The following is a 22,479-nucleotide window of genomic DNA, read 5'->3' on the forward strand; positions in this document are numbered from 1 at the left end:
TATCTGTTCATAATCCCTAAGGTCAAAACAGGTGTGAGTCCCCTCCTCCTCCCCCACATCCTCATTTGCACAGGAAGAGAAAATGGATACAGTTTTCATAGTTTTACCTTCCTTATTTTCAAGCTACCCGAAAGAAAGTAATATCATGCAGACAAAAATGATGTACTTTGAGAATTGTTCAAGTGCCTACGGTGTTTGTCCATTTCTTCAGGCCTTTGGGTCTTTTGTTTTGGTTGTGGGTTAGTCACTCTGCAAGGGCCTTGAATTGAGATTCCTTGTGTACCCAAAATGTTCATGACCTCAATGGCTGTTTTGAGCGTGCAAGGAATGCAGGATCAGCCCCTAATTCTGAGCTGTACTACATGGCAGGCACAACCTAGAGTGAGGAAAGGGAGAGAGGGCAAAGGCAGACTTAAGGTATCTTTGTGTCTCCTGAATTTGGGGCCTTCCAGGCTATACTACATAAGAACGTCAGAACGGCCAGACTGGGTCAGACCAAAGATCCATCCAGCTCAGTGTCCTCTCTTCCCACAGTAGCCAGTACCAGGTGCTCCAGAGGGAGTGAACAGAACAGGGAATCATCCAGTGATCCCTTCCCTGTCACCCATTCCCAGCTTCTGCCACACAGAGGCTAGGGACACCATCCCTGCCCACTTTGGCTCTTTTTTGAACCTTGTTATAGCCACCCTGTTCTGCATCCGACCTGCTGCACGTGAGCCTGATGGCTCGGGGCTCAGTCTCCTTCCCATGGCAGTGCAGGGCTGTTTCCGGGTGTGCAGCGGGGAGGATTGGAAGAGGGGTTTGCTGCATTCCAGGCCCCTAGGGTACGGCTACACTACAGGACAAAGTCAAATTAAAATACACAACTTCAGCTTCATTAACTGCTTGGGTAAGTAACATCCTCCTTTGCTTTGTTCCTTCTTCCCTTTCATCCGCCCTCCCCCATATAAAACTAGGGTTTGAAAAGGACTCCTAGGTGAAAGGCACTGCACGTCCATAGGGGTAAGCCAATGCCAGCAAATAACAAAAGCAGCAGTGCCCCATTCCAGTCCCAGTACGTCATGTGATTTGTAGCTCTTCTTTGACTGGAGAAAAACAAATCCTGTAATAAGGTATTTTTTGAATATCAGACAAAAACTGTATCGGAATGACATTCAAGTGCCGACAGAAGGTACCAAAGCCAGCCGAGCTCAAGTTAATACTCAAGATAATTCCTTCTCGGTTCAGCCCACTGACTCAGCAGGGCTGGAGCTAGAAGTGCTGGGGGGACTGCCGCACCCCCTGGCTTGAAGTCGTATTAGGAACCCCAGAACCACCTACAACATCCCCCCCACTTAAACATTCTTCTAACACTTCCGCAGTGTGTGTTTCCCATGCCTGTAAAGTTCCTTCCCTGTCTATTGCTGGAGTAGGTGTCAAGTCTATTTTGAAAGTAGCATTTAAAGAAATATTTGTCTTGGTTAAAAAGCCTATGCTAGGACAGTCAAAAAAAGACCTAGCTCCATTTATGGAGGTTAGGTCCATTGATGCTTATTAACCAGGGTGCTTAGGAAAGCTGTCCCTAGTCTCCGTTTGTCAGAGGCTGGGAATAGGTGACAGGAGATGGGTCACTTGATGATTCCCGGTTCTGTTCCCTCCCCCTGGGGCACCTGGCACTGGCCACTGTGGGAAGACAGGACACTGGGCTAGATGGACCTTTGGGGTCTCTTCTGTGCTTCTTTTATTTGGTGTGAGGTCTCTGGCCATCCCCAAAGGAATGATAGAAGACTCCCTCCCGGAGCTAGCAGGACGCTCAGTGTATACAGAGGGCGGCGTCATAACATAAATAACTTCAAACAGATACAATTTAGATAAGAGTGAAGAATTTTAAATTGCAAATGGCAAATGATCTGGACTCAATTACACATTTAATCAAAACCAAGCCGGCCCTAGTTAGAAGCAGTAGAAAGGCAAAATACTGAGCTGCTCGCTCCAACGTGATACCATCTCGCAGCGGAAAGGAAGGGACCGAACTCATTACAGATAAGCCGCGCTCCCATTTCCCTCGGATTGTTTTGTTATTTAAAGGAAAGGGCTAAAAAGGAAATCGCTCCCAAGTATCTGCCCGGCCTCCGGGCGTTGATCCTCCCCGCGGCTCCTTTTAACCCCACGCTGCTCCGGGCAGCAGGGACCGGGGATCCTTAACACATGCACCGCCCGCCGCCAGCCCTTCGTCGCAGGATTGTTCTGGATCCGATTAACACGGCAGCCCATCCGTCCTGCTGTCTGCTGTGGTGGCTCGCTAGTTAGCCCGGCTCCTGCCAAATAGATCGATATTGCTTTAAACCCCCCCTGCTGTCAGGAAATTGAAAAAATATGCAGCAGCAGGTCTGATTTGCAAAGGGACTGGAAGGACCGCGCCGGTTTTCGCCCCCTTCGGAGGGAAAAGAGTGTGTGTGTGTGTGTGTGTGTGTGTGTGTGTGTATCGAAAGGGGTTTGCAGGCGAGTGTGCGCGGCGTGAGACACAAGCTGCACAGTGCGCAAGAGCGTGTGTGCAGGGAGACACACGTGTGTGCACCCCCCCAGAGGTGCTTAGGTGTGAGTACACACACACACACACACACACACACACACACACGGCCCGCTCACTAACCCCTTAGTTTCCCCGGCCAACTCCTCCAGGGTTCCCATCAGCGGGAGCGGCAAAGGGAGGGGGGAAGAGGAAATAAAAAAAAAAGGGGGGGGGGGGAAGGAGAAAAAAATGTGAGCACGGCCCCTTTAAGAGCCCCGGGGGCGCGCACAACCACCCGACTCCCCTTCTCCCCGCGCGCCCCCGCCTCCTCTCTGCCTCTCTCCGCTTTAAAGTGTGAGCCAGGCGCCGGGCTCACATGGCACTTCCTGTGCAGGGCAGAATGGAGCGCGCCCCGCTGCCGCCCGCCCGCCGCCGCCCAGCCCGCCGCGGAGCCCCAACTTCCCGGGGCATGGACTGAGCGCCCGCCCGCCGCCAGCCCCCGCGCTCCGCTGCAGCCATGGCGTGGCCCGGCCAGGCGCTGCCTGCATGAGGAGCCCCAGCCCCGCCGAGGCGCTTCTCCTCCCGCCGCTCGCCGGGGACTGAAGTTGTGAGCGGGCTGCCCGGAGCCCCCTTCCCCCGCCCCCCAGCTCCGCGGCTCCCGGCCTGGCGCTTGCGGGACCCCCTGCGCCGGCTGCATCCCCCCGCCAGGGCGGCGGCGGGGGCCCCGGGGTGTCCGCGCCCCGCGGGGCGCAACTTGGATTGTCAACAAGTTCCCGCCCCGCGCCCCTTTCGATGCGCGCCTTTGGACATGCGGAGGCTACTGCGACCGTGCGGGTGGATCGTGGGCTTGCAACTCGCCAGCGCCGTGCTCCACTACGTGGTGTGCTTCCCCGGTGAGCCGCGCCGCGCCGGCCTGCCCGCGCCCGGGGGGGTTGGTGGGGGGCAGCTCACGCGAGCCCCGGGCGGGCGAGCCCCACTCTGGGGGGGGGGTGTTTGGGGGCCGGTCTGCGCCCTGCCCGGGCTTTGTCTGGCGAGGCGGCTGGGGCTGGTTCCCCCCCCCGCACTTAGCCCAACTCCCCCCCCCCCCCCGCGCGGGGAGCGGGACCGGCTGCGGGAACCTGCCCCCCCCCCCGTGTGTGTGATGGGGGCCGCCTCCCCTGCCCCCGGCCGCCTCCCCTGCTGGGCTTCGCCCGCCCCACCGCGCACTCCCCGGCGCCTACCCCGGGGCGCCCGGTGCCTCCCTCCGGCGCGCTCGGCTTGGCGCAGTGCTGCCCCGGCGGAGCGCGGAGCCGAGCCGGGCAGCCCGGGGCGTGAGTCCGCCCAGCCCGCTGCAGCAGCGGGGGAGCGCGGGGCGCCCTTGGCTCCAGCGGGCCCTGCCGGGGCGCCCCGGGGAGGCTCCCTGCTGCCCCGCGCCCCCAGCCTCAGGGGTGCCCCGCCGCTCCCGGGGCCTCCCACCTGCGCCGCTCGGCTGCGCTCCGCCGCCGTCCCCTTGACCTTGGTGGCGGCCGGGGATGCGGTCTGGGGCCGGCGGGACAAAGGTCGGAGCCTGCCCGGGCTCCGGCGGGGCGAGGTGCGGGCAGAGCCGGGCGGCTGCTCTGTTCCGAGCCGGGCAGAGGAGGGGGCGAGAGCGGAGCCCGATGCGGAAACTTCCCCCGGCGGGGAGGGAGTCGGGCTACAGCCTTCAGGGGCGCGGGGCTGCCCCCCCATGGGGCTGGGATCCCCCCACCCAGATGTTGCCTGAACAGCTGCCAGGCTCGCTGGGGTCCCAGGCAAAAGCCCCCCGCTGCTGCCGAGGCGCGTGGCGAACGGAGCCGGGCGCGTGTGAATGGAGCCCAGAGCTAAGGAAAGTTAAAATGTCAGGGAGCCTTTGCAGGAGGCTGCTTTGCCATTTTCAAAGCTGCAGTGGCGCGGCTCTGCCCCCAGAGGCGCAGCTGAGCCGGGCTGCGTCCCGCGCCTCCCCACAGAGCCCCCCGCGCACGCTCCGGAATGGACGTGTCACTCCTGGGAACTTCTCCGGAGCGTGGCTCTGTCTGGAGTGGGTGTGGCAACGGCCACTGGCCTGCGCATCTGCTGGCTTGCAGCAGCCACTCAGGGTGCCCAGAGGCAGCTGAGAGCAAGGTCTCAGGCTGCCCAGTTTCTCTGGCCAAGGGTTACAACACCCACTCCTGCCACAATATATCTGTGCCCCTTGAGGTTTTAAAGGGGCGTTGCTAACTGCACCTATGTGAAGCCGGTTTCTTAGAGCACCCTGAGAATGTCAGCTGTAGCTGTATTTCTTCCTGCACGTTGCTCTAGAAATATCTAAGGGGTTTCCAGTTTTCCCCATTCCTGTCTTAGGACAATCTTTATTGTGGGGAAGTAGCTGGAAACAAGGAAATGGATTCTGCACGAAGTGCTATCACATGCACACGGCTATCTTTTTTTTTTTTTAAACTTCTTTTGCTTCAAATATTATGACTTGCGTAGCTACAGTATTTTCAGCCAGATGTGGTTTGTTTTATTTAAATAGTAGTGGTTTGGACTTCACTGACTTTCAAAAGTCTGGAGCTATATTTTAAAAACCTACTTCAGTAGCTTATTGCAGAAAGAGCCAATTTTCATGTCTTGCAGGCTCTAGCTGCATGCTTTTTCTGTTAATTTTTATTAGTTTTTTTTAAAGTCAGCCTATGTCTTCATGGAAAGCTGTAACACAAACCTTCTGATGTAACTTGTATTGTAGGCAACTTACAGGATACATTCAGAGTTTTCTGGAAGCTTTCTAGTAACTTTCAGTTCTCATTTTAAATACATACAGGGCAACTGGACTGTATATTCCAATCACTTCAGTAACTTATCAGATAATAAAATGACTTCAAGCAAAAATAAAATAAGCCAGAGTGAGAGTTAAAACCTCCATCTATTTGAAATTTTGCAGCTCTTGAGGAAAAACATTTATCTTTCTTGTATTGATTTCTTCTCTATTTCAGCTCTGAGAGGCCTTTCTTTCTGAGTCTGATGTATAATATGCAGTAATTACATCTAGAAAGCAGGTTCTAAGAACAATTCAGGAAAACAAGCTCTGATGTAGGTTTAATATGACAATATTGTAAGAGTAATTTTATATCAATGGAGTTCAAGCTAGATCATATTTTCATTATAGGTTGATGTGGATATATGCTCCATTGCATGCCCGTGTTCATGTACCATGTGTAGCTAAATGACTTAACAACATACATATCTGTGAAATAGCTATATAATATTTACAGATGCTGTTCATCACGGAGGCTTTTCTTGGAAAGCAAGCTACTTGGCTTTTGTGGATGTAATTCTCAGATGCTGCTACCATGTTAGGCCTCATTGAAAGAAAACGTACAATAATGAAATCCAACAGCAGTCACACTGTTGGGCAAGTTAGCATTAACCAGGAAGGCCACTGTAGCCTTCTCTATGGAGACTTGGTACATGAGAAATGCCAGAGGCAAGCTGCAAAAGTGAGAGCCGTGGAGGACAAAATCTGGTGCCCGGTGTTCATCACGCCAAATGGCAAACTGTCAAAATTGGCATTAGTGGGGAATTCATGCCAAAATGCAACTACTAGCACCCAAAACAATCCCTTCCAATTTTTTTAAAAAACTGAATTTAAGAAGCTTCGGGGATGCAGATGTGTTCATGTAGCAAATCTTTATTTCCAGTTACCTTTAAACCAGAGATACAGATCACTACGTTCTCTCCCCCTTTCCTTTCTAGATCGTTTTCATTAGTGAAGCAACATAGAACGAGGACAATTTAACATTGTAAAAATCAAGTGAGGTCATACAGAAAATAAACCCTTTAACCTTCAGCAGTCGGCTAACAGAATTGTAACAATTTTTACCTTTGTACAAGTGTCTTGTTCTCCCTCAGTAACAATGAGGAATATATTGGAAGCATTTGCTCTTCCTGCAGTGCTAGTGCAGTACATTTAACTGTGAACTTGTCACCGATAATTGCAACGGTTAATAAATCAAACAGTAAGAGGAAAAACACTTCTTGCTATGGGGTTTGATCACTCATGCAGCTAATGTGGTGCCAATGAATAAGAAAGGGCCTAAATATGAACCATACATTAGCATCCTTTATAATCTGTTTGTCAGCGCTTCACTGAGGATCATTTCTGTCCCAGGAAGGAATGATGCCATCTTCATGCTTTGTTAGTCTAGAAAGTGCTACCAGACCATTTGTTGTTTTTTTAAGTTTATCCTGTATAGACTAACTCAGCTATCCCCAAAGCTCCAGTAAGGTATGTCTGTGCTCCACTACTCATTTGTCAGGAGTAAAAGTATTGAACTTCGCATCTATGGAGCTATAAGGTTGTTTCTGTTTCCGTAGGAGAGGTAGGTGTGTGTGTGTGTGTGTGTGTGTGTGTGTTAACGAAGAAGGTGATTTAAAAAAATTAAATGACCTAATTTTTAACCCATTTTTAGCTCACTGTTGACCTAGCATATGTCGACCTCCAGCTCTTTAAAGTCATGAATAGGGTTGCCAGATGGTTTCAACAAAAGTGCCAGACACACTTGACATTACATCACCATCGACATTACATCTTTAGAAAATACCGGCCACTTCTATTTTCTCACTTGTTTCCTGAACAGAGAACTCAAATACTGGACTGTCTGGTTCAAAACCGGACCCCGGCAACCCTAGGCATGACGTTGGTGGCTTTCTAGTCTTCATACATGCCGAGTGAAGAGCTAACTTCTCGGTGTGTACGTGTGGGGCTCTAGTATTGTTCTTTTCCTGGGAGTTTGTGCCTTTGAGCTAATCAAATGCTGCTTTTAAAGTCTTTAACGAGGCTGAAAGACTGGGCTTGGTTGTCCAGGATTTTTCTAGCGCAAAGGGTGTGTGGGGGTGTCTGTGTGCACACGCATGCGCTTTGCTTTCACAGAGAATATGGAATGTACAGGAGAGGGCTCTCCAAGACTTGATTTAGTTCTGTGGCTTTTATGAAGATGACATGTCTTACATCTTAATGATTCTTATTTTCAGTGTATTTTTAAACATGCTTTATGTTCCAGGAAGTGGCTAATGGAGTCCTTGCTGATAAAGAATGTCAAATGCTCTCCTCTCCTGTCCTGTGCACTGGGAGATGAGCTTGCTGGTATGCTTCTGAAGAGAGAACTAAGGAAGAGCTTTGATATCGTTAGCAGGCTTAGAGAAGCTGATTCACAGCTAACAGTGCCAGGAGAGAGCTTTGTAAAATCTTCAAGTGATGCTGGAAGCTGAGTCTACTCAACAGCTACAGCAAGTGTGATTATTTTTTAGGGGGTGGGGGGAGCAACTCAGTCTAAAAGGAGTGTGGGAGAGTATTTTCAGAGGCTGGAATAAAACTGGGATATCAGAGAAGTGTGGTGGTGCTGCAGATGCTGTTTACCTGATCAGATTTATAGGCTCTGTATAACAGTTGTTCTCCACTAGTGAGATCCAGCCCTATTCTGGGTCTTGGGGTGGTTTTTTTGCTTTTTAAGAGTAAAGAAGTAAGGTAGCATCATGTGTGCACTCTCTCCTCCTATCCCCCCCCCCCCGCCACACTCCACCTTTCTCTTCAGAGTTCAACTTCAATATGTGTTACGGGAAACTGGTGTGAATAGCTTTCCATCACACTTAGGGAAAAGAGGAGCCTAATAAGGGATTTGCATAATCTAGTATTTGCATAATGTTCTTCGTCCGCTAATCTGTACAGCAGCTTCGGATTGTTTCACTGGCTCTTGGACAAGTAGTTCCTGGCTGAGTTGTGAAGTTGTGCTGTCTGGTCCATGCTCCCGGGACAGGTGGATGAACACTTCAATTCGTGATCGCCTAAGAAATCTCACTGTCCGTATGATGAGGCTTTCCTTGAGTGTCCTCATTGTATCTTAATGCAGCTGGCATTTTACCTGGGGTGAAATTCTTTCCTTAATTAAAGCCTTACGCTTTTTAAAAATTCGTAGCTTGAATAGTTTTTGTTTTGTCCAATTGTAGAAAATACCATGAAGATCCTATGAGCGGCAGTTAAGGGTTAACCTGCTGATAGCTTTTGGAAAGACAGCATTGTTCATGTTGATGCTAACTTGCATGTTTGGGGTTTTTTGGTTAATAATTGGAAGCTGTTTGAGTTCATCTCCGCTATCTTTGGAACAAATGTTAATCTCTTGACAGCTTCTTTTTGAGCAGCCATCTGAACATGGGGCATAATGTGGCTGGAAGCATAAGGGTATAGTAATAAAACTGCACTTGATTAATATATAACCTTAATATGAGGCATGATAAGAGAACGAGGCTATTTCTTGTTTGCTTTTAAGTTACCGTAGTTTAATTTATTACAAAATGTACATCATGGGTGCTGTTACGTTCTGACCAAATTGTGATTCTTTATACTCACATGGCAGCAGGCGGTCATTCTGAAGGCTTAATTAGAGGGCATTTAAATATTTCAATCAACGTGTTCTGCTGTCCAGGCCAGATCCGGAACCCTGAGGGCTGGTATTCTAAGGGTATTGAGGATCCTGGTAAGATATTTCCAAAAGTGCCAACCACCTCACTAGGCACGTAGCCATACTTTCAGGTGCTGGCTTACCTTCTAAACCTGAGACCGGGCTGTACTTTCACCTCAAGCCAGCTGCCAGTCACTTTATTGGCCTGAATAAAACTGCAGGCCTGGGTTTTCTTTTCTTTACATAGCACCGACCTGGGCTTAACACCATTGAGGTAAGCAGAGTAACTCTTAGTTAACATTGGCATCTGCATCTCCCTGAAAGGTTACTATGTTCTCAAGCCCAAGGATAGGTGGAAAACCTAAACTACTGTGTGTCCCCTACTCGGATTGAGTTTCGGTACTAAGGAGGCAAGCCAGTTATATTGCCCACCTGAGAAGCGAACTGGAGACCAGCTCTTCTGGTTGGCAGCCCTAGTTTTTCCATTTGTGTATTGATACTCCTTCAATGAAAGCAAGGAAAACTAACATGAGTGTAGCTGATAAGGGTTTTTGTACTAGATCGGGGTGCTGCACAGAGGCAGACACAGATCCTGCCTGATGAACTTGCAGTCTAAATAATGACCTCTTCATTTGTCTTCTCGCCAAAAGCTAGCAAGGTGTGGGAATACTTTTTCATTGCTCTAGTTAGTCAGTGAGATGGCTGCTGCTGTTCTTCTGTCTCCCTCCCTGTCCCCCCCCCCCATATTCTTTAATTTTATTCATATGGGAATGACATGGGGGGGGGGGGGAGACACAGGAACGTGGCGGGAGGTAGGGCAGGGAGAGAGGACATTCCAAGCAAGGTAAGGTATGCACTTAATTTTTAATTAACAAATTCAACTTAACCATCATTGTGTGAGAAGCTAATTTTAAATTTCACTAATGGTAAAATCAGGTGTCTGTTTTTGTGTCCTCGTGCCTGTTTAGGTATGTTTGGGAGCTGGCGTCCAGAATGCTAAATCAAGTAATTTGGCGAGTGCTGGACAATTTCATAGAACTCCTAGCTGCAACCTACACCTGCCAGCAGCGGTGATGTGTGAAATCTCACTTGATGCGGGGCTCTGCAGTGCATAAATGTTGCTGTAATGCCCAAGGAGATGTATTCTCTTCCAGTCACTGCTTTGAGGGCTCTTGCATTCATAGCATGGGAACGCATGTACAGAAAATCTAGGCTTTTTGAGACTTGGATATTTAGCTTAACAAAGCTGCTTTGAATATCCTTTTCCGTGCTAGCAGATACTTGAGGAATGAAACCTGGCGGCAGGAGGAGCTGCACTGGTATTTGGGAGCAAAATATTGGCCATTATTTGATCATGTGGCAGCTGTTGGTTCTTTTTTCCCCCGATAAAAAGCCTGCCTGTCTTTTTGATGGAATGCTTTTAAAGCTCTTCGTCTGACAGCCAGCTTATTCTAGTAGCGAAAAAGAGGAAAGCTATCTGATCTCTTTTGCTCACAAAAATGGACAGTAGTACAGATTTTTTTTTTTGCCTTCAGAGGGGAAGAGAGTGATACAATACCACAGTGCTTTAATCAAACCAGTGCTTCAGAATGTACCCACATGAAAGTGCCTGAGTATTGGATTATTGCACTTCATCATTCTCCAGCCTTAACTGGCATTTCTGCTCCATGGCTGTTCCACCTACCTTCAAAAGCAAGTCCTGAGCCTCCTTTTTAGCCTCCCCTCTTGGGGGGCGGAAAAAAGGATTTCGAAGGACTCAAGCTGAAGGAGGCACAATTTGTGGCAACTTTGTCAGTCCCCTCCCAAAAAGAGGCAAATTTCACGTTGTAAAACACTTGTGTTCCGATTGTTGCAGTGTTCCACTAACTTGGTGCTGATGCCAGTGATTATACCTTATACTGGGCAATGATTGTCCATGGTACAAGGCAAGTGAGCTGGGCCCATTAAGTGTTCTTCAGCAAGGCTGCCCATTTAGTGCCATCAAAGACTGCCGTTTGTGGAGATCCTTTGGGTGCCATATTTTATGGCGCATTCAGAATGCTGCCCTGCACAATTGGAGAGTCAGTCACCATAGCTTCTGCTGCTTGGTCTTAAAAATGGCTCTTTAGAGATTTTTTTGCAGAGGTATTGCAACGATTAATAAGATGTCCCAAAATGAAAAAAGTTCTCAGATGGCCAAGGTTGTTTTTCCAGAAGTGACTAGTGCTTTTTTAACTTTTTTTTGGCAGCCTAACATGAGGTACGACAATGGGGGCTGACTTATTTCCCCTAAGCAAGTGCTGAGTTCTGACCTTCTAATAATCAGACTCGAAGTTTTTGCCACTAGAAAACTGAGGCACTCAAAATTGCTTGTTGCTTAGATGCCTGTCTACCTACACCCAAAAACAAGGGGTAGAAAAGTCAAAAGCTCCTGAATCCTGCTGAAAGATTCTTAAGTGGCTCTAGGTGCTTCTGCAATTTTATTCTAGGTGTACTATCGAAGCAAGCTAGGAAGAAGAACAGTAAAACCTGGGGTTCATGGTGCAGGAATACTTCTCATGCACTGCTTCCCTTCAACCAGGGAGAGCCAGCACGCAGCTTGATAGGTCAGCATCTGTGTTGCTCACCAGTTAATAGTTCCAATATTGCTTTTACAGTAAAATTTAGGCATACATATTCAAAACACTCGTTTAAAATATACCTAAAATGTGCCTGTTGACAGCAGTTGCATCATATTCTAATTGGTGAGAATCACTAATGAGAGTACTCAAGATCTAAAATTAGTTGTTTATTTTCCCTTTCCCTCTGTGCCCGAGGGTTTTGCATCAGATTATGTGACTTCTGTATAACTGTTTGTATTTCAAAGCAACACCTCCCTGAATTTTTAGCTATTTAAGTGTTAACTGTGTGGGCTTAGTGACAGCAGTTTCAGAAACTGTGACTTTTTTTAATTGTTTCTTACTACAGTGTTGATGCATAGTAAAATGTTCCTCTTTTGTTTACGGTGAATAAATGCATTGTTATTTTCTGTAAAGCCCGGGTTCCAATGTGTGATCATGTAACGTTTCCTCTTCACATGGTGCGGATCCTCAGCCCATGCAAACTGTCATCGCCCCAGTTGTTAAATGGAGCAATGACAAATTACACCAGCTGAGGTTCTGTCCATTGTCATCTTGGTCTGTGGGGAGGAGAGTCGGATAAAAAAAACTACACATTAAAACTACGGGTTTTGTTAATTTCAGTATGTCGAATGAAATTCTCGCAATCATAATTTGGTTGGAACATAGCAGCCGTCATGCATGTGTTTTAATACACTTACAATACCGTAACTTTGTATTTTGTTTGTTTTTTTTGTTTTCAAGTCCCAAGTCTCTATTCTTTGGGTTTGCCAGTATTTAGGGCCTTGATTTAAAAAGCTAGGCTCTGTGAGCCAAGCCCAATGCGTGTTCTTTAGTGCTGTTTATGCACTTGATGCCTTGGCAAGGCGCAGACACGAGGATGACGACAGCCTAGCTAACCTGTTTCAGTGCTACGTTAATACACGCCTGGGAGCTTCTGGTGCTCACCAGCCGAGTCCACGTGGACCAATTAGTGTACAGCACACTGCGGTGCTCTAGAAACGACAGCCAGTTGGCTACATGGAGCAGCCATGCAGACAAGCTCGCAGAATGCCAGTTGCCTTACAGTTAATAGACTAGAATAATGCAGCTCTGTTACTAGAACAGTCACGGGTTGGCCTATGGCTGCTGGAAGGGACTAGAGGCCAAAAGCCCACCCCTCTTCCATTGGCCGACAGATCTCTGCTTTCTATTGTGCACCTCCTTGAATGACGACAGCAGAGCTCACACGAAGGCCTGCAGCCCTTGTGGTGGTCTTGGTAGGAGCTTCATGGACTACAGGACATGGCTCCCTAGAGTAGTGCAGGTTAGGGAGTGTGCAGGGTACCTGTGCTCAGTGCTTTCATGGCAGATGCCATTCTCAGTGCTGGCTCTACTCTGGATGTAACCCTTCGCAGGCGAGGGATTTTTCTAGGAAGACCCTACCTACCCTTCCAATGTGCATATTGTTTTCCTCTGGGTTCTTTCAGACAGCTGAGAGTTGGGGAGAGGACCACTGTTGAGAGGGCATCTCTCTGATGACTGGCCGTTTGCGCACTTCCTTTACAGAAGGGATCATGAGAGAGCCAGACTTCTTCTTCTGCTGTCTCCTAACACATGCATGTCCAGTGCCAAGATGCTGCTGCTAGACATCTGAAGCAGGGTGTCCTCAGCTGAGCTTTTTGCCTTTAGAAGTGTGCAATTTCCACTAGACCCAGGTGGGAGCAGGGTTGGCTTCTTCCAAAGTCCCTTGAAAGAGTGCTTGCTTTCGGCTTGGGCTTGCGAGACCATCCGAATGGAAATACAGTAATTCCTCATTTAACATGTGCCTGCTTAACATGTTTTCGTGATAGCACGATTTTTTTTTTAGGGAACGTTTTTTGAATTACACGACTGTCCCCAGAACAACACGATTTTCCCAGCTGGCCCATTGCTGGTGGCTGTGCGGGGCTTCCCCCGCTTCCCTGCAAAGCGTCAGAGGGTTCGCTGCTTGCCACACTGTTCCCTGGTGACGACCCCCCACCCCACCTGTCCCACAGCCGGATGCAGTGCGGGTCCCAGCAGACCCGTCACAGGGGCATACTCCCAACCCAATCCCCCTGCCCTCTCCTCCCCTTCCCTTCCCCAGAGCCAGACCCCTCCCCTCCCTGCTGTAACCCAGTCCCCTTGTCCCCCAACCTTATGGCCCAGTTCCAACAAACACCACCGCTTGAAACGCAACCCCTACCTTTTCCATTATTTTCAATGGGAAAATTGACCTCGCATAACACGTTTTCACTTAACACGATCATTTTCTGAAACACATCTATAGTGTTAAATGAGGAATTACTGTATCCTAACCAGTGTTCCCTCTAATTCTTTCCATCCAGATATAGCATTCACTTTGGCTACGTCTACATTGGCATGATCTTGCGCAAATACTCTAACGCCAGAGTTCTTGCGTTAAAGTATTTGCGCAAGAGAGCGTCTACACTGGCATGTGCCTTTGCGCAAGAGATGTGCTTTTGTGTAAGAGCATCTGTGCCAGTGTAGACGCTCTCTTGCGCAAGAAAGCTCCGATGGCCATTTTAACCATTGGGCTTGCTTGTGCGAGAAATTCATGTTACCTGTCTACACTGGCCTCTTGTGCAAGAACAGTTGTGCAAGAGGGCTGATTGCTGAGTGGGAGCATCATAGTTCTAGCACAAGAAGCACTGTTTTCATACGTTAGAAGATCAGTGTTCTTGCACAAGAACTCGCGGCCAGTGTAGACAAGCAGCATGTTTTTGTGCTAAAGCGGTTGCTTTGGCGCAAGATCATGCCAGTGTAGACACAGCCTTTATGTGCACAGAGGCATGTGGGGATGTGTGCTAGGAATATAAAATCCCATTGAGTTAACCCATTAATTGTGAGGTTTAAACAATTAAATGCCAGGGGCCTGCTCCAGGTCAGTTAGAGCAGCCCTTGGTCCCTGCTGGACCCCACTGCTTAACCATAACTGGTAAGCATCCTCCAGTAGGTGTGATGCTTACCTGTTAACCAATCACTTCCCTAATGTGCACCATCAGTAGAAACACAAGCTGCCAGCTGTGGGCACTCTGATAATCAGCTGTGTGGCATTTGAATCTGCGGGGACGATGTTTAAGCACACAGCTCACAGGGGACACCCATCCTAACCTGTCCAAAGTTGCTCAGCTGCTTATGAGGGCACCCTTTGCCAATGGGGCAAAATAAAAAAGTTGATCTATGATGATGAATAGGCCCAATATGGTAGCTTATGGCCTCTTGGTGCACTTCACTTAAGAGAGCCTACCGCATGACTTCCTCCTGATGCTAGTTTAAGGGCACTGCTTGTGAGGAGCAAATATGTTTGCATTACTGTGGGTTTGTCTACCCAGGGAGGGGTTGGCGACAGAAGTGCTGTCGACATGCACAAGTCATTGAAAGCTGAAACCGACCAATCAGTTTTTCTGCCTCCCATTGCGGCCACATTGCTAGCACCCTGTTGCTTGAGCAAAGCAGTATGGGTAACTGTTCCACAATTCTTGCCGGCACTTTCAGCCTCTAAACACTATGGGCACGTGCAACGTCGTCCTGTGCATTTTGGGAACGTGAGGCAAATGTCCTGTCGGCCACCTCTGGGCTTCCCACCCTGCCCTGGGTTTGTCGTATCTTTGTGCCACTTGAATGACAGTTTGCTGCAAATTGCAGGAGCTGCAGTGAGACATCATGGATCCTGCAACTCTCTCCCGCGTTGGCGTCAACGTGATTAAAACCTCGCGCCTCGCAGCACCGCTTCCAAGCGAGGCATTCCCCTGAGACCCACGGGATATTTCAGACTTCCACAGGGGCCGGAGTGATTCATGTGGGCTGTGTCTCACCAACTAAACTCACATCTTAAGACATTTGTCTTCATTAAGGTCTTTCAGTCAGGATGTCAAGTGGCAAGGGAGGCTGAGTCTCACTGGAAAATCTCACAATGGTGTTAGTGTCCAGCTCTTCAAGTCACAAGTGCTTTCATGGGGAGTGGGGTGTGCTGGAGGCATTCCTTGATTGGGAAATGTGTGTGGGTATAGAGAGAGTGTTACTGGATAGAGAATTTTGCATTTGTGTCCATGGGCTGAGGTGTGGGCATGGAGGGCCGGCTGCTGTGAAGAGAGTTCTGTCTGTCATGACAGTGGGGTCTCTGGTGTTGGTTGCTCTGCACCTGGAGAATATTTGTCACAATCTCATTTTGGTCTTCCATGAGCTGTAGCATGCCCTGAGTGGTTTGTGTGTTTCCCCCGCCCCCCACTTAGACCTCGGGAGATCTTTCCTTCTCTCCTTTGCTGTGCTTGAAGCGTTGAAGGACGTCACCCATCCTTGACCAGCTTTCCTGGGTGTTTTCCTTCGTTGATGGAGTCTGCTGGTAAAGGGGCTTGACAGCTCGAGGTCTGGTCGGGAAAAGGTAACGATTAACAATCATGAAAGATTGAGTATTCCAAGTCCCTGCTTTCACTGGCCAGCCTGTCCATCCCCTTACGACACATAGCAACTAACAGCCTGCATGGTTGCTATGACCCTCCCTTACCTGCACTGGGACAACTAAATGCCCCAGGTTGCCTCTTTCTCCCTGCCCTTCCTCCCCCATTCCACCTGTGCTTGTGCATCTTTGTGACCCTCCTTCAGCTGCACTAAATTAAATTTGTGCCCAGCATGGCCCCCCTCTGCACCACCTATCCCTCCTCCACATCAGTGTACCTTGTGTCTCTTGCCTTACCTTAGGGCCCCGTGTCTCTTGACTTCCTTCAGGCTCCTCGTGCAGTTGCTGAGAGTCCTCAAACGTTGGACTTGAGAACAGTTCCTCCTTGCCTGGCATGCTTGCTGCCACTGGATGGACCCCAAGCCCTTCCTCCGTTTCCACCTCCTCACCAATAGCTTCCATCTGTGGGACAAGTGCTTCTCACAGAATGTGTATCCTCGTTCTCCTGGGGTGTGGGGTTCCCACTCATCACTGTGTCCAGTTCTTTATAGAAATGGCACCAGGCCGTTTGTTTGCTTCCTTCACCTTCTGGTAAGCCTGCCGCAGTTGCTTGATCTTGGCTCTGCATTGTAGGGGGTCTCTCTCGTACCCCGTCGCACACAGGGCTGTTGAAATGCGATTGTACGTGTTCCAGTTCCTACAGGTTGCTCCCAGCTGTGACTACACCAGTTCTTCATCCCATACGTTGATAAGACCCAAAAGCTCTGCATTGCTCCAAGCAGGAGAGTGTTCTGAGCAATCGGTACCCCGGCCAGGAACACCAAAACACTATGACCCAGGCACCAGGAGAACAGATTTTTAAAGTTTCCCATGGACAGCAGGTGGGGGGCACCTGGTATGCGTGTCTGCAGAGCAGCAGAGTTCAAAGCACTGACCAGAGTGGCTAATGAAGCATTGTGGGAAACATGCCAGAGGTCAATAAGTTTGACAAAAAACCTACCATAGGGGGGACTGCGTGATTGTCGACAATAAAGGGAGGAGAAGAGCCAAAAGTCTTGTGTGGAGGTGGAAGTTTTTTGTCCCCAAAAATGGGAGCGTAACTTTGCTCACAAAGTCTTGTCACGTCACAATGTGTGCGCTCCCTGGGTTCTGTCACCAGAAAGGGGTGTTGTGGTGACCAAAGCTGCAAGTGTAGACCAGGCTTGAATTAATACCTGGTCCTAAATACGTGCTGAGCACATACAGCTCCCATGAACATCAGTGGCACGTGGCATGCACAGCGCTCCGCAGGATGAGGGCATTAGACAGCAGTTCGCATAGCTCTCGCTGGAGTTCCCTTGTACTGCCATGTCGGCTTCGTCTGTCAGGGCCAATCGCTGTTGTGTGTGCTGCTGTTTCTCATGTTGACAAATCTTGGTTCAGATGATTCACTTACCAGAAGGAAGACCATGCTGGACAGCAAAATAGATGAAGCCAGATGTGACCGGGCCCAATAACTTTCAGTGGGTCAGTTTCCCTTGCTCGCCTTGCAAATGTACTGGTGTAATTCCTTGGGGGGGGGGGGGAAGAGGGGTTCTCAGTGTGTAGCTTTTAGTCTAAAACGCATGCAGCCAAATGGCAGCTTAAGGGTCCCTAGGAATAGTAGCCTTATCCATTGGATCCTCAATCCAGTTCCTGCATTGCTGTGTACTGAAGAGCACAGCAAACCATGTGTGCAGAGCGGGGGCAGGAGTGAACAATTCTCCGTTCTCTTCTGGGGCCCTTAGACTCTCTCTGCAAGAGCTGGGTGTCTGAGTGTGTCTACATGCAAGACACAGCGCTTACAATGCTTACGGACAAGATTAAGGCAAACTTACATATTGATTCATACCTAGTCTCATATTTGAAACCACTCTCTTAAGCTGGAGGTCATCTGTGGTCTTGATTGCTGAAGAGTTCATCTATCTTATCACATCTTGTACTCATTTATAGTGGCTTCCATTTCTGGTATTGTTGGAGAGACAGCCGTGTTTCAGTGTAAATTAAAATCAATAAGAAGCAATTTCATTTGGTTTTAACTACTAGGAAGGGCTTTTTCAGTAAAACTCTGTTCGTTGAACTAGGTCACTTGCTTCGTTCGGGCAAGCTAATTGCCAAACCCATTAATTCTTGTATGTGTTTATTTTCCAGTGCTCCTAATAAAATATCAGATATGACTGACAGCTTTAACGGTTGGTTTTACAATGGGACGTGAAGGCAATAAAGAATATTCTGTTTTTGGCACGTACATGGGATTTTAAGCACATGATTTTAAAGAAGGAAATAGTGTTCTCAGAAAAGTGCCCCCTTGGATAGCTCTTGGGACACAAATTATACCACCAGTGGCAGCTCTGCCTCCTTCTCCTCCCCCCCCCCCCCCCACCAAGGTGCTTGACCACGTTCTCCAGGGACAGCAGCCAGCAGAAAGACAGTCTAGGGAGCCGTATGCATGGAGTCCTCGCTTTGCCCTGCTCAGACTCCCTGCATCTGAGTCTTAGACTGTATGGCCCAGCTCTGCCGAGACCTCTCCCAGTTGCTCAAAGGACCTCTCTTACTGCCCATTGATTTCTGGCCCCTGCGTGCACTTTTTTTTTTTTTTGAGAGTCTGGTTGTGTATGTCCACATCACTGAGTCCTATGGCGGAAGGTGTCACCCTATTGTCAATGAAATAGTTTTGCATAGAGGCCACTCGAGTTGCCAGAAAAAACCCAACGGGCCAAAGCCCGAAGTGGTGGTTCTCCTGAGATCGGAGATGACGCCGGTGTTGCCTTGTTGAGAATCTGGAAGTAACTGCAAGTAGCCCTCTGACACGGTTGTCATTTTATTTATTGAACAAGGGCGTTGCGCCCCTTGCTTACTGCACTTGCCAACCCCTCTGTCATGGGGGAGGGTTAGGAACCCCGCAGTCCCCTGGGCCACTGGTGAGGGCCAGCCAGGGTGCCTCCCCTGCTCCTCCGCCAGCCAGGGCTCCTTCTCCCTCCCCACCTTGTGTGTCCTGCCACCGGCGACCCCATCAGCTGTCTTAAAAACAGCAGCCATCCTCCAGGTGGCGCTTGCTGGAGCTTCAGCCAGATGCTGTGGCACCTCAGCAGAATAGGGTGCACCCTATTTCCCCTTTTTCTCTCCCCCCCCCCCCCCCCCACTACGGCTTCACCAATGCGCGTCCACTCGCAGCGCAGTCCTGTCCAGGGGCCTAGCGAGGGTGTTTTGTGCCAGGGCAAAGGCAAAATCAGCCCGCCCCAATGAGCGACGAGGGCAGTGTCTGGGTGCAGCGGGCTGGCGCTGGCAGCTGGGGCCCGGGCTCTGCGGCAGGACTGGGGGACGCTCGGCTTTTCTTGGCGCACGGACTCGCCTTCCCCTCCCTGACAGGCACGGGGAGCTGCGTGGGCCAGCCCCCGCCCTGCCCTCCACCCCTCGGACTCAGGTGGGGGACGGAACCCAGCCTCTGCTCCATCAGCTCCCGCCCCCGGTCCTGTCCAGTCCGGGCACTGAATGGAGCAGTGGGGGGTGGCAGCGGCTCCTAAGCCGGGGCACTGGGCTCCTGGCCAGGCCTTCGAAGTGCCCGCTCCCGCCGCCTGGCCCTGCCTCGGTGGCTTGTCTGCAGGGAGCAAGTGGCCCGCCAGCCTTGGCTCGCCGCGGGGGGGCTGTGCGCTCCCACCCTAGCCCGGCTAGCAGCTTGGGACACTTTCATGGGCTGCTTCCCCCAAGGCCCCTTCTTCCTGCCAGGTGCCCCTCCCTCCGCGTCCTGCTGTTCATTTCGGGGCTCTCTGCTCCCTTGCTTGCAGAACGTTTGGCAGCTAAAGTGGCACCCCCGTAGCATGGCACCCGGGGGCAGCTGGCCCCCCTGCCTTCCCTTGCTATGCCACCGGTCCTGCCCCCTGCCCCCGTCCTTCTCAGCAGCAGCAGTCCCCTTCCTTGCACCCTGAAGGCAAAAGGGCCACGTTTAGATTTCATGAGCCATAGGTTGCCGACCCCACTATGGGTAAGCAGCAGGGAGGAGAGAGGGAGGCCGGGTGGCTGAGGGCCAGGGGGCTGCGGCATGCAGAATGACGTGATGCCGTTACTCTGTCGTCCCACCGGAAAAACTTTTTTTTTTAATGGGTGTAGTAAGATGGGGGGGCTTGATGCCTCAGGAATTGGGGAAGGTGGTTCAGGAACTGTCCTCTCTCTGTCCTTAGTACAAACTCTTTGCACAAGAGGGTCATGCAGAAATTGTTACTATCTTCATGATGATTGTCTTCAGTATGAACTCAGTGGTCCTGCCCTAGCTTCCAATGAGCACAAGTCCTCCCTCAGTCCTTGAACCTGACTGGGAACCTCAGCCAAGCCCAAGAGCTGTCTGGATATGGAGACTTTAACTACTGCAGGGTGGACCTCCCTGGTTCAGGAACTGACCTATCCCGCGTGAGGGAATTTCCAGACCAAGGGAAGTCAGATCTGGCCCCCCTAAATGGGCCATCAACCCCGCGTGCCACTGGCCTTGCTGCCCTGCCAGTCCCCCCTACCTCCTTGCTTGCTACGTTGGGCAGCCCCACTGCAGCCCTCCACCGTGTCTCTGCAGTCGTGGAACGTCCGCAGTCACTCTCAGTCTATAGACGTTCATCTGTATTTCCATCTTACAGAGCCTTGCCGGACAGCAGTCATCATCCGCCCCCAGATGGGAATGGGTGGGGGGGGGGTGGTGTGCTTGCACTGCTGGGAGTGCCCTATCTCTCCTGTGGAGTGAGAAAAGTGCAGCTCTTAGGGTATGTCTACACTACCACCCTAGTTCGAACTAGGGTGGCAATGTAGGCAACCGGAGTTGCAAATGAAGCCCGGGATTTGAATTTCCCAGGCTTCATTTGCATAAAGCCGGGCGCCGCCATTTTTAAATGTCCGCTAGTGCGGACTCCGTGCCGCGCGGCTACACGCGGCACGGACTAGGTAGTTCAGACTAGGCTTCCTCGTGAAATGAGGAGTAACGGTAGTTTGGACTAGGAAACCTAGTCCGAACTACCTAATCCGTGCCGCCTGTAGCCGCGCGGCACGGAGTCCGCACTAGCGGACATTTAAAAATGGCGGCGCCTGCCTTTATGCAAATGAAGCCTGGGAAATTCAAATCCCGGGCTTCATTTGCAACTCCGGTTGCCTACATTGCCACCCTAGTTCAAGCTAGGGTGGTAGTGTAGACATACCCTTAGTATGTTAAACCAGTACTTGAAAGACCGTTACGTTATTCGGTCTGTCCCGTATTTAAATAAAATACAGCTGGTGGATCTTGGCCTCTCTGAATTCGCTGGCAAACCCGGTTGATTAATCTGGGCCAGGATTTCCTCTACTATTCTTCGCAGGATTTCCTCTACTATTCTACTATTCTTTGCCACAGGTTTTGACCTGCGTTACACCAGGAATACCATGTTCTCAGATAGGCAACCGGTCAATTTCTATTTTGCCTTAAAAGCCAAACCAAATAAACCTGCATTCCCATCAAAGGGTGGTTTTTGTGATGAGCTCCCTCATCTGTTGCCTTAGCTTCCTTGTAGCTATCAGCAACTCAAGCTCTATATTACTGGTTCGGGAAGGCTAACGGCTTAGGGGAGCAAAGTAGACATGGGCCAGAGTGGTTATTGTGGTATTGAAAGCAAGCTTCTGTTCCCTTAATACTGGAAGAGCATTAATCCTGTTGCTAGAAAACCTAATTACTGACTGCCTTGCTTTGATGAAGAGCCCGTTTATTCAACTTTGAAGGCAAGTTGAGTAACATGCAAAATGCTTGGATCTGAGATCAAAACTTCAGACCATTTCTTTTCAACAAATTGCTTAGAACTATAAAGGGATGTACGTGTAGGTACCAGATGACCAGTTGGGTTATAAAAATACAGGTAGACCCAACACACGTCGCATTCGGGCATCTAAAGGTAATAAGGGCTTGACGGTACTTTCGTCATACCCGTCCTGTGTGAATTCAAGCTGGTTATATAATAAAAGCAGTAATATTATCCCGCTCAAGCGGTTCATCTGGGAGCAGAGTTAGTTAGTGCCTGTTATGCCTTTGTACGTGTTTGCAGTACAAGCCATGTGATCTTTCTCTTTTTAAACTAGCTTGTTTTAAATGTTAAATTGAATGTTCATCTTCAGCTCATTTTTATCTGGATCTTGGAGTCTTGTACGTGGTTTTCCAGACATGCAGCTTTCCTCTGATTTTAGAGTTCTGGGCCAAGATCCTGGTGGATCCGGATGCCTAACTCACCTTGAAATCAATCAGAATTAGGAACTGACACCCCTTCAAGAATGTGAGCCTCGATGACTGTTGTGGTCACTGACCCTTGCACTTCTGTGACTGTTCACTCAGTTAATCAGCATTAAATTTCAGGGCTCTCACTCACCATGATCTCTTCCCCAGCCATAATTCCCAATCAGTGTTCCTTGGAAGCCATGCCCTTGGGTGGTCATTCAGGAGAGAGTCAGGCACCGCCTGGGTGATTAGTGGAGCGTCCACAGCCGGCAGCATGTGTTTTTACTGGTGGTGCACATCTGCACATGATA

The 22,479-nt window shown here is 49.8% G+C and overlaps 1 protein-coding gene and 1 long non-coding RNA gene across 9 annotated transcripts in view; one reads left to right on the plus strand and one right to left on the minus strand.

Moving 5' to 3' along the window:
- Positions 1 to 1,845: 1,845 nt before the first annotated feature.
- On the minus strand, positions 1,846 to 3,850 carry LOC142830899 (uncharacterized). The gene is made up of 2 exons (XR_012906428.1): positions 3,712 to 3,850; positions 1,846 to 2,297 (listed from the first exon to the last, which is right to left on the minus strand). It is a non-coding gene; the product is annotated as an uncharacterized LOC142830899 (long non-coding RNA).
- Positions 2,814 to 22,479, plus strand: part of PTPRG (protein tyrosine phosphatase receptor type G) — a 660,588-nt gene continuing 640,922 nt past the window's right edge. For all 8 annotated transcript variants that reach the window (XM_075938459.1, XM_075938461.1, XM_075938460.1 and 5 more), the window contains exon 1: positions 2,814 to 3,384. In XM_075938459.1, coding sequence (XP_075794574.1) covers positions 3,300 to 3,384 — 85 coding nt within the window. In that variant the 5' untranslated portion in view covers positions 2,814 to 3,299. The remainder of the gene's footprint in view (positions 3,385 to 22,479) is intronic.

This window comes from Pelodiscus sinensis, chromosome 11 (assembly GCF_049634645.1).
Source record: "Pelodiscus sinensis isolate JC-2024 chromosome 11, ASM4963464v1, whole genome shotgun sequence".
Taxonomy (NCBI): domain Eukaryota; kingdom Metazoa; phylum Chordata; order Testudines; family Trionychidae; genus Pelodiscus; species Pelodiscus sinensis.